This window comes from Cyprinus carpio, chromosome A24 (genome assembly GCF_018340385.1).
Source record: "Cyprinus carpio isolate SPL01 chromosome A24, ASM1834038v1, whole genome shotgun sequence".
NCBI classification, from domain to species: domain Eukaryota; kingdom Metazoa; phylum Chordata; class Actinopteri; order Cypriniformes; family Cyprinidae; genus Cyprinus; species Cyprinus carpio.
Genome location: NC_056595.1, coordinates 58,576 through 70,133, shown reverse-complemented (window position 1 = coordinate 70,133; position 11,558 = coordinate 58,576). Strand labels below are relative to the sequence as shown.

The window sequence follows — 11,558 nt, the reverse complement described above, 5'->3', positions numbered from 1 at the left end:
TGTAAAAGCATAATAGGGGCACTTTAAAGTTAATATTTATATAACATATAATAAAGCTAATACAAATATAATATGTTCTTGTAATGTGCAATCTAGAAATCAACTTTTGTTCCAATGAGCCATGATATAGTGAACTTTGTTGTGTGCCTTTAAAAACTGGTTTAACCACTGTGGTTAAACTAAGTCAAATAAAAACACTAGTGATTTGCAATACCTATTAATAAAGGTAATCACTCAATAAAAAGGAATACCAAAAATTGTTAAGCAACCTCCATTGCATCACTTGAGGTAGAGTGACCCCTTTTTTTTTTTTTGCAAATAATTCATGTGATGGGGTTCTGAGAATTTACTTGACTTTTCATCAGCATATTTCAGCATACTGAATGAACCAATGTAAAACTCAAACCTCAATATGTTCAGTTGACAGTCTGAACTTTTCAGTCCAACAGACAGCAGCTTCAATCCTGAATCCTGCAGGTCATCGTTATGCAGGTCCAGCTCTCTCAGATGGGAGTTTGATGATTGCAGAGCTGAAGACAAACTTTCACAGTGCTGATCAGAAAGATGACATCCAGCAAGTCTGTAACAAGGGATAACAATGCAGTGAAGGGGTGATGGGTGGCTAATGATTGATCCAATGGTCATCTGAAAACTTTAATGAAAGGACATTAGCTGGAGTCTGAATATGGAGCTGTGAAAGTGTGAGGTGAAATACAGCTGAAGTGGCTTCCTCTTAACTGCTACCTTTAAACTGAGCTGACGCAGCACAGAGGAAAACAGTGTTTCAGACTCATCTGAACTACTTTCATGCACCCCACCAAAGACTTCAAAACAGAATTCTGCTCTATCAGCACTAACCATAACCACATACACAATCATTCAAACATAATTTTATAATTTCATTATGTTTACATTATATTTATTAATTTATTCATGGCTCAAAACTTTGTGGTAAATAAGGATATTGTCTTTTATTTGCACCATTCCGTTGCTGCTGTAATCTGTGTAGATCTGTGTGTGTTTTATATATATAGTAGCTTAAAATAAACCATTGCTTTAACTAATCAGATTTTGAGCTGGCGACACAGGCCATCTAGCAGGCATACAATAACGTCTGCATTTTTACGTCCTTTGATTGGATAGTCAGAGAGTGTACTAGTAGTCAGAGCTAGCAAACAGCACACTGTAAATCATTTTTGTTTTCAAAGTATTATTACTCTATTCTTAGGTTTCTTTCTGTATACTATGTGTACAGTATGTTATTGTAGATTTTCAATGCATTCTGGGAAATTATTAGTCTACTGTAAATCTAAATACAATAAATGTCCTATCTAAAAGACCATGAAAAACAACCACACACACACAAACACACACACACACACGTGTGTGTGTATAATACTTCCGTTTACTTTTACTTACCTATAGATCTGTTTATAATTAAATAGAAATCTGTTTATTGAAAAATACTCACATAGCTTTTTTGCAGTTAATTACAGCTGGTATCAGTCTCCTTCTTCCCACATTTGATGTGTTGTATTTCATCAGATCCAATTCATCCAGCACGTCGTCTGACATTTGAAGAATATAGGTTATTGCTGAGCAGTGACCAGGGGAGAGCTTATTCTCTGAATGTTTGCCAGATTTCACAAACTCCTCAATCTCTTTGTACAAAGTCTGATCATTTACTTCAAGAAGACAGAGGAACAGACTGATGGATCTCTCAGCTAAGAGACCATAACTTTCTTTAATTTTGTCTTTAATGTACCGTGTGATTTCTCTGATGGTCTCTGAGCTGTTTTCTGTTTGTGTCAGTAGATCATCTAAGAGTCTTTGATTGGACTCCAGTGAGATACCCAACAGGAACCGCAGAAAAAGGTCAAGGTAACCATTTTTACTCTGAAGAGTTTTAGTAACTGCTGATTTTAGAAGCTCACACAAAGAGAATGGCCTAGACATGCACCTCTCATGTCTACTATCCAGAAAAAACTGCAATGACTCCATTTTCTTCATCAGATGGGAGTAAAACATATAGAGAGCAGCTAGAAACTCCTGAAAGCTCCGATGTATGAAGCAGTAGACCTTCCTGTGCTGAATCACAAATTCTTCCTTAAAGATCTCAGTGCAAATCCCAGAATACACTGATGCGTCAGTGATGTCTATGCCGCTCTCAATCAGGTCCTCCTCATAGAACATCACATTGCCCTTCATCAGTTGTTTGAAAGCCAGATCAGCAAGTTTCACAATAATTTCTCTGTTGGACTGCAGGGGTTTCCCTGGATCTCTCTCTTCATACTTCTGGTTCCTCATGTTGATCTGAATCAGCAGGAAGTGGATGTACATTTCAGTCAGAGTTTTAGGGATTTCTGCACTCAGATATTCTTCCAGGAGCTTCTGAAGCACAGTGGATGAGATCCAGCAGAAGACGGGGATGTGGCACATGATGTGGAGGCTTCTTGCTCTTCTGATGTGTGAGATGATTCTGCTGGCTTGATGCTGGTCACTGATTCTCTTTCTGAAATATTCCTCCTTCTGAGGCTCATTGAATCCCTGTATTTCTGTCAGACGGTTGATGTATTTGGAGGGGATCTGACTGGCTGCTGCTGGTCTGGAGGTGATCCAGATGAGAGCAGAGGGAAGCAGCTCTCCTTTCATCAGGTTTGATATCAACACACCCACCGATGAAGTCTCAGACACATCAGAAACTTTCTCACTGTCTGAAAACATCAGTGTGATTCTGCTTTCATCTAGACCATCAAAGATGAACACAACTTTACACTCCTCATAAATCTTTGAGTCCAGATCTTGAAGTTCAGGATGAAAGTCCAGCAGAAGTCTGTGAAGACTATACTGATGATCTTTAATTAAGTTAAGCTCTCGAAATGGAAGCACAAACATGAAATCTACATCCAGATTGTCTTTTCCCTCGGCCCAGTCCAGAATGAACTTCTGCACAGAGACGGTTTTTCCAATTCCAGCAATGCCTTTAGTAAGAACAGTCTTTATTCTGTCTTTTCCCTCACATCGTGGTTCATTTAAGAGTTTAAAAATGTCATTGCAGCAGATTGGAGTGTCTTGTGAGTCTTGTTTTCTGGGAGTTTTCTCCATCTGTAAAACCTCATGTTCTTCATTCACTCCCTCACTCTCTCCCTCTATTATGTAGAGCTGTGTGTAGATCCTGTTCAAGAGGGTTTGATTCTCTTGTAGTTTGATTCCTTCAAATAAGCTCTCATACTTTTTATTCATGCTGGTTTTGTGTTGGTCTTTGATTTTGACTCGCTGTAGTTCAATATCTACTAGTAGGTGACAATCCTGTTCTATCTCTCCAGTCTGTTCATCTCTATCCATACAGCAGAAACAAGAAGAAAAACACAAAGAATGAATGAGGGCACAAGCAGCAAGATCTAGTGAAGTCATGAAATCAAAACTCATAGTGGTGAACCATAGAAATTTAAAAGTGTTTTGAAAAAGCATATGACTTAATGAAGCCTTTGCTGAAATCACGTGACTTGGTTAATTTGATACAAGCTCTGTATCACTGATTTGAATCAAAAGATTCGTAAATTTTTAAAGATTCAAGGTGCATAACTTCCTTATTCAACCATAAAAGTGTACTAAGGTCATCAGTGACATTTATTGATTAAATGGATGTTAAACTTTAGATTAGAATCATCCGGCAAATGATCATTTGCTCTTGTAAAATAAATGAGTTAAATAAGTTAAGATAAAACACTTGACATTAAGAGTTAAGGAGTGATTTATTGTTTGTGAATGAGGATCTGACTAGGGCTGGGTATCAAGTTTGATACTTTTTAGGCACTGACCGAATTGCCTCGATACTATCAAGTATCGAAAAACGTCTCGTCGTTCGGTACCAAATTTCGATACCTAAGGGGTTAATCTCATCAGCGTCAGTGAGCCAATATGCCTTGAAGCACTAACCGGTGTGTTTGACTAGAAATGGCGCTGTGCAGATCGATCAGTGTTTGATATCCACGAGAGAGATTCGAAAGCGCACAGAGCAGTCTGCTCTCTGTAGCTCTCATGGTACTGTAATCCACCCATCGTTCTGTCAAGTTGAACACACCTACTAGTTTAAACCGGTTACACTAAAAGGTGTGGCTCACACGAGAGGCTGCAGTGTGAATGTGTCCCAGCCCCCACAGATGTGAGGCTACATTTACACTGGTTCGTTTTTGTTTTAAAATGAAAACGATCCTCGTCATACTGGTGTTTCCACTGCGTTTTAAGCCGGATTTTCACCATCTCCGACAAACGACAGGCCGGAAGTAATTAGTTTCCAATGGAGAGTGCGGGAGCTGTGTGGAGTTCCGATCATATGCAGATGTCTGTTCATACTACACGACCGAAAGTGCGTGTTATGTGACCATTCGTGCAAACTGTAGCATCCATAAATAAGATTTATATTCTGCTTTTACTCAAAACTCACTTTAAACCACCATCGAGTGTTTGTAATAACTTCAGATTGCCGTCTAATGTGTGTTTTGTTCATGTAATGTTGCTGAAATTAAATATGTTATTACCTCTGATAGAAATCATGATTCTGTCTGAGCTATGCGTTTTAAAACGAACACGCACTGGTGTAAATGTAGCCTAACAGATGTGTAAACTGAAGACTTTTTTAGCTTTATTAAAACTATTTGCACTGATTTATTGTGTTGGTTACATTTTGTTCCTTTGTGCAGTGGCTCAGGAGATCAGTGTTTGAGTTTGTATAAACATCAACAAGCTAAAAAATAAAACCAATGTTTTGTTTTGTTTTGTTTGTTTTTTAGATAATGTAATCTTGTTAAAATTGATTTCATAAAATCGGTATAGGAAAAAGCACCATTCAGGAACAAGTTAATCTCATTCTCAAGGAAGACTGAATCAATAAATGTAACTAATGCCAACACACTGTAAAGACACTAGGACAATATTTATTTTCTAGGATTGTTTATGTGCTCCCGACATTACTTTTATTTTTATTACAGATAACTGCACATTGCACGTTTTTATGCGTAAACTATGTTTTTGTGAACTTTTTACGTTTTTGACGTAACCTTGTTTTTATTTGTCAGTTTAAGTGCAATAAGATGTGAAAGAGAACTTAGTTTAGTATGTAGGGCCCTATGATTTCCGCGATGCAGAAAACACATACAAAATCGCAGAATCCAGTCATAAAAATGGAATTCACAGTTTAATGCAGAATGTCACGGAATTTTGAATGAATGAATCAAAAGTAGGTCATTACACTTAAATCGCGATATGGACTATTATCTGTAACTATTAAGCTGCAAAAGTCTATTTAAATATGAATTCTGCATGTTCTGAATCTTTCTGTTACAATAGTCAATCAATGAATAGCGCAGACGCTGGTTTCATCTACTACACATATACTGAAGCACGCGTGACGCTCGCAGTGATTTCAGTGTCTGCTGTCTCTCTAAATGAGGACGAATAAACACATTAACAACATCGCCAAAACTGCTCTGAGAGTCACTTCATGAGCATTTAACTGTTTGATTTGAGTAAAACTACCGTCATATCACATACACAGAACTGTATTCACGGCAACCTGTCAAAATAAAAGTCTGGTTTGATTTGAAGTCTATTTTTCAGTAGAATGTACATAAGCCTACCATTACAGTACTACTAAAATGAAACAAACATTATTTTTTAAGGAATAATCACACAACATTTCTTCCATGTTTTAATTTTAATAGTAAATCCCCTTTGTTTGCAAAATTTTTTTTAAAAAAATGCTTAATTTTCAGCAATTAAAAGATAAATAAAATTAATGTTTTATGCCTTGATTTGATAACTTAATGAGGGAAAAAAATCATAAGGCTATTTTAAGGAAAAAAAAGAATAAATCAAGTTGCTTTATGCATTCAAATAATTAGATATGCTAAAACACAGAATTTGGTAACAATAAAAAATATGGTGAGAAAAAAAAAACATTTCACAGGGCCCTAAACATGTATTTTTTTGTTAAACTTTTATTAAATTGATGTGAAAATGTATGTTTCATGGTTTTAATTAATTAGACTTGGCTTTTGATTAATAAACTTTAATTTAACTATTAAAAATGAGTGGAGAAAATTTAAAACAAAAAAAAAACTGAATCCAGAAAAATTAAAACGGAAAAAACGGTATTTGGAAAAAAATAAAACAGAATTTAGGAAAAAAATAAACAGATTTCATAGGGCCCTAAGTATCAAGTAACAGCCGGTGTTTTGTTTGCTTCAGGTGTGTGCGCTCAGATGATCTCTCTTTATCACTGATGTTTAAAGTATAATTCTGTTTCTTGTCTCCAGTACCGGTAATTGTCTCACCTGGGGTTGGAGGTCCCTGGTCCATCACTGAATGTAAAGGGTTGTCTCATGGATTCGTTACTCTTCAAAGACACACAACTGGGTTCTGAAGATGATGCACTCTGGTTCTCGTAGAGAAAAACATCCCCCTCCTCCTTCTCTTCATAGAGACTCATTTTAACAGGCCGTGTTATCCTGCAATTTAATCATGACCTTTTTAACCCTTTACAACCACTGAGAACATAATAGGTGCAAAAAAAAATGCTGTTTAATGTTAATAAAACATTAATTATTCAGATGATCTCTCTTTATCTCTGTTTTTTAAAGTATAATTCTGTCTCTTGTCTCCAGTACCGGTAATTGTCTCACCTGGGGTTGGAGGTCCCTGGTTCATCCTTGAATGTAAAGGGTTGTCTCATGGATTCGTTACTCTTCAAAGACACACAACTGGGTTCTGAAGATGATGCACTCTGGTTCTCGTAGAGAAAAACATCCCCCTCCTCCTTCTCTTCATAGAGACTCATTTTAACAGGCCCTGTTCTCCTGCAATTTAATCATGACCTTTTTAACCCTTTACAACCACTAAGAACATAAATGATGCAAAACAAAAAAATGCTGTTTAATATTAATAAAACATTAATTATTCAGATGATCTCTCTTTATCACTGATGTTTAAAGTATAATTCTGTTTCTTGTCTCCAGTACCGGTAATTGTCTCACCTGGGGTTGGAGGTCCCTGGTCCATCACTGAATGTAAAGGGTTGTCTCATGGATTCGTTACTCTTCATAGACACACAACTGGGTTCTGAAGATGATGCTCTCTGGTTCTCGTAGTGAACAACATCCCCCTCCTCCTTCTCTTTACAGAGACTCATTTTAACATGCCGCGTTCTCCTGCAATTTAATCATGACCTTTTTAACCCTTTACAACCACTGAGATCATAAATGAGGCAAAACAGAAAAATAATAAACAGTTATGTCAGCTGAGGCATGAAGCACTTCTGCCACTAACATAACCCATATTCTTTTGGAATATATAAGTTATGTACTTTAATTTCATATTATTTTGGTTTTGTTATAGTCTCCAAATGAGAACCGAAGTGTTAATGGAGTCTATAGACTTTATGTGCCAGAGAAACAAGTATGCTGCCATCTTTAAAATTCTTTTAACTTATGTTTTTGCAGTAGCTCTTTAGCATCGCAGTTGAAGAGTAATTAGCTGGTGAAGTGGATTTACATTTTGCAGAGTTAACTAAAGTTATCATGAGCATTTTAATGTTCGAGGTAGATGTCATTACAAATGTCAGCAGACCGGGAGGTTTTTAATAGGATATTCCCTTTTGAATGGGATTAGATGCTGTGTCATGGCATTGACACTATGATAATGTTAATAAAGACACCACCACACTAAGGAGGGATGTCTGTCCAACAAGGCTGTGTAACACTGGCACAGACAATTGTTGAGTGAAGACATGACTTGATCAACCCAAAAAGGACCTGGGATACTGGTTTCAAGTCCATGTCCATACTCTAAAAACTAAAAATCTAAGAACGTAAGCAAGAGAGGAGCAACCTGTTACAGCACAAACATCATGTAAAGGTGCACCCTTAGGTAAAGCTAACACTCCTAGTGGAATGACCACTGAGTCCCAGAGGTGAAGCCATTCTGTGTGCCTCCCAATGAGAAAGGCCAATGAGAAAGGTGCATTGAGAAAGGTGTTACTTGGTGACCGATTCCCTCTGTTGCAGCCACACAAGCAGACCAAAAATTGGAAGGATGTACACCACTGGCCTGAGCAGTGGATGTAGATCATAAGGCCCTGGACTGGATGTAAAAGGTTAAGCCTTTCTTGTTCTGGAGTTTAATGAGGTGGAGGAAAGAAAGCTTGCAGGATGACCAGCTGGTCAATCGCAGAAGACACCTTCGCAATGTAGTCTGGTCTAGGGTCAAGAAAGTCAATGCTAGCAGAAGAGCTACTTTAACCCTTAAAGGCCTAGTACATTTTTGGGCACCTGACTTGCCTGTACTGTAAATTTATTTAATTTTGTTTTTTCATAACTATTTCAGCAGTCAGCATCAAGTGATACATTATTATACACAGGAGAACTAAGTTTCAGTCTAGTTATTTTAAAAAAAAAAATTATCTAAGGATGAATGAATTTGAAGGATCCTGAATTAGAATTTTGGCTCAGATTGCATTATGTGCTTAACAAGTTAACCAGTGAATATTTTTAACGAAAAAGGAAAAAGGAGATAAAACAATAAATAAGCCATACAGTACTATTGTGGCTGCGGTGTGTCACATGACAAGCATAAAACATCGCCATGGAAAGTAAAAAATCTCATGCTGGGGGTTCAGCTAGAATGTTTTAAAAGGTTTTAAGGGTTAACTTTGATTTTACCCATTTATAGCTTTATAAACAGGAAAAAGCAAAACCATATTATCATCTGCATTTCCCAGAGGTAGCTTACCAGTTGACAATTTTTTTTTTATGCTGTTCACTTTATTTTAACAATTCATTTTGATTTAACAACATTGTATGAGGTTTCTTGTTCAAACATGACTGCATCATGTTAAGTCAAGTCAAGTTCCTCAAAATAAGTTTTACACTTCCCATCATGCTTTGCACAGGACTAGATATGGGGAGAGAAAATGTTGAAATAGTGTTATTTTATGCATTTTTTAGTAAAATGAAATAATAGGGAGACTTTTTCATAAGGTCGATGTTTGCCAGCTTTTAGAAGTTAAAAATCTGACACTTGAGCACTGAAATTTTGGATGTGTGGAAGTCATGTATGATTAGTTAATAAATTGATGTAATGAAAATTATTGTTTTTTGTTTTTTTTAAATTAGTATTTTGTTTTGATTAAATCTATATCTTTTTGATATGAAAAAAACTGCTGTTGCAGCAAAAAGTTAAGAAGATTGAATTTATTTAATGAATAATTTAAATAGGTTCACAAAGAGCATAAAAAAACAAAATTTTAGCCATTTTAAAAGCTTTATACTGTATAATCTAAAGCCTTTATTCATATCTATAAATAAAGCTGAATATGAATTGTCAGAATAGAACTGATATGTGTAATGCATTTAGGATATAATATATACTACTATATAATATATACTAGATACGTGTTTGCTCACAGCTGATTGGTCCAGTTTGGTTTGCAATCTCTTACCTAAAATAAAACCTGCTCTGGAGCAGGTTAGCATGTAGCATAATAATTTACCATAGCGATGAACGCAGCTAAAAAAAACATTAAAACCAACTAGAGTTTGCTCAAACTAAATCAAACCTAGCTGGGTAACCGACTTTGTTTAATAGGCCAGAGCTAATTTCATCTTAATTTTAAAGAAATGCCCATAGAATATTATGCAATTAATTTCTGTGGTGCAAAAAGAACCTAGAAATGCCGTCGTTCAGTGTCTATTTTGTAAATAGTAATCTCATATATTGTTCTACGCACTACTCTGCAGCAGAGAAAACATAATGGTGTGTTGGTAACCGAGAAAACAATGAAGGAATCGTATCTGAAGCTAGAGAAAACAGTATCTATACACCCATTTCCTCTGAAGGCCCCAACCAACCCGTTGCTACGACACGGGGGAAATACAAAATATAAGACGTTGGCCTCAATGTGAATGTTGAGAAACCTAATAAAAACCTGAATAGATTCATATTTCAAATGAATTTGTAATACATTATATGACAAGTGTTATTTATACATTAACTGTGCCTGATGCCTCGAGTAAACCTTGCAGTAAACTCTTGATTGAGTTTGACCATAAATATAACACACACACACACAATGTCAAGATATTTATATAACAACTTACCAATAAATATGATAGAAATTGTAGGCCTAAGCTTCGGCTCACAGCATTCTGAAATGGTGCCTCGTCAAATGCAGGATTCAAACTTTTGCTTTCGATTTCTACTCCTGTGAATAGAAGGATCAGATAGCAAGCATTATTCCTACTGTGATTGGTCAATCCTCAAAGCAGAGGGCTGTGATTGGCCAATATCAGGTATATGAGTGTGGCACTCACCCTTGTCATTGTTTTTTTTTTTTTTAAACATATGAACTCTCCATGCGCACTTATCCACATGTTTACATACTCGGCAGTCAGACACTGGGCATCGGTTTTATTCCATGGAGAGTTATAAAATATCATAATAAGCTGTATTTGGATGGATTAGATTCTGGAATCCCTCAAATTACCAGTGAAAACACCATATTACCAGTCAGTAATACATATGGTTCTTACTTGCTAATCAATGAACTACACATGCAACTGAATGTGTCAAATTTTTTTACAGAGATAAAGTTTGCTTAACATTTGATATTTGTTAGACATCTTGACATGTAGGAAATCTTTAATAGATCATGAACTATGTAGCATAATGATCATTAACAACAAATTATTTTAAAAGTTACTTAAATTAACAAATAAATGTAAAAAAATACACATTTGCCATTTAATTCCAAATACAAAAAAGTATGTCATGTTACTACATCCTAAAGGTATAAAAATCAGACTGTTTTCTAGATTATTTTGAGTTGTAAAGTTAGCAGGAAATACGATTTATTTGGCTTCTGCAGGCATATATTATGTTACTAAGCAGAGAAGAGGGTGCCTGAGCCCTCCCCAGCTCAACAGTGCCCCACAATTTCCCAATGTAAATCTGGGCTTATTTTCACATTACTTTACATAAACCTTGATCCTCTAGATCAAGATGATATCAATCAGCTTCAGCTATGTGTAATATATTAGGCTGCATCAGGCCAGTAACTAGTGGGCATGTGTCTTCTTTTTATAAGGAGTAATGTATCAAATTAACTAAAGTATAAATCATTTAGTTTTAAACATGCTTGTGTGAATAGCTTTTATATAGTTTTGTTGTGATTGTGAATATGTTTGAGAATAGACCTGACTTGCTTTTCCTCATCAGAATTCCTCCACAAATTGTAACGTTCTAAAGCAATAAACTTAAGGCAATTCTAAAAGATTGCATTCCATGTGTGTGTCGTGTGTTTAAAGCTTGTCAATCAATGTTAGAGCGCCACCCTCAGGCTTAATAACACAAGGATATTCGATCTCTACCAAAAGTGTTCTGCATGTGTTCAGCAATTAAAATAAAAAGCTTAGAAAATCCAGAATCTGCCCTACTTACATTTACAGTCAGGAACTGCTACTGTTCTGCACTCAGACTGGCTAAACACAGGAGAAAATAACTTA

The 11,558-nt window shown here is 36.0% G+C and overlaps 2 protein-coding genes across 2 annotated transcripts; both read right to left on the bottom strand.

Moving 5' to 3' along the window:
* Positions 1-264: 264 nt before the first annotated feature.
* LOC122135302 (protein NLRC3-like) lies at positions 265-2,289 on the bottom strand. The gene is made up of 2 exons (XM_042713989.1): positions 1,472-2,289; positions 265-580 (listed from the first exon to the last, which is right to left on the bottom strand). Exons 1-2 carry the CDS (start codon positions 2,206-2,208, stop codon positions 280-282), a joined length of 1,038 nt encoding a protein of 345 aa, XP_042569923.1. The 5' UTR covers positions 2,209-2,289; the 3' UTR covers positions 265-279.
* Positions 2,288-10,249, bottom strand: LOC109082231 (NACHT, LRR and PYD domains-containing protein 3-like). Its single transcript, XM_042714879.1, has 6 exons — positions 10,155-10,249; positions 7,035-7,208; positions 6,684-6,857; positions 6,336-6,509; positions 2,502-3,337; positions 2,288-2,292 (listed from the first exon to the last, which is right to left on the bottom strand). Exons 2-6 carry the CDS (start codon positions 7,187-7,189, stop codon positions 2,288-2,290), a joined length of 1,344 nt encoding a protein of 447 aa, XP_042570813.1. The 5' UTR covers positions 7,190-7,208; positions 10,155-10,249.
* Between the last annotated feature and the right edge of the window lie 1,309 nt (positions 10,250-11,558).

Excerpts from the sequence above, each read along its gene's own strand:
- LOC122135302 (XM_042713989.1), bottom strand. The coding sequence starts at position 2,208 with ATGAAGGGCAATGTGATGTTCTATGAGGAGGACCTGATTGAGAGCGGC. Across the intron at positions 581-1,471 it reads ATTAACTGCAAAAAAGCTAT|ACTTGCTGGATGTCATCTTT; the intron begins GTGAGTATTTTT and ends CCCTTGTTACAG.
- LOC109082231 (XM_042714879.1), bottom strand. The coding sequence starts at position 7,189 with ATGAGTCTCTGTAAAGAGAAGGAGGAGGGGGATGTTGTTCACTACGAG. Across the intron at positions 6,510-6,683 it reads CCAGGGACCTCCAACCCCAG|GATAACACGGCCTGTTAAAA; the intron begins GTGAGACAATTA and ends ATTAAATTGCAG. Across the intron at positions 3,338-6,335 it reads CCAGGGACCTCCAACCCCAG|AGATGAACAGACTGGAGAGA; the intron begins GTGAGACAATTA and ends CTGTATGGATAG.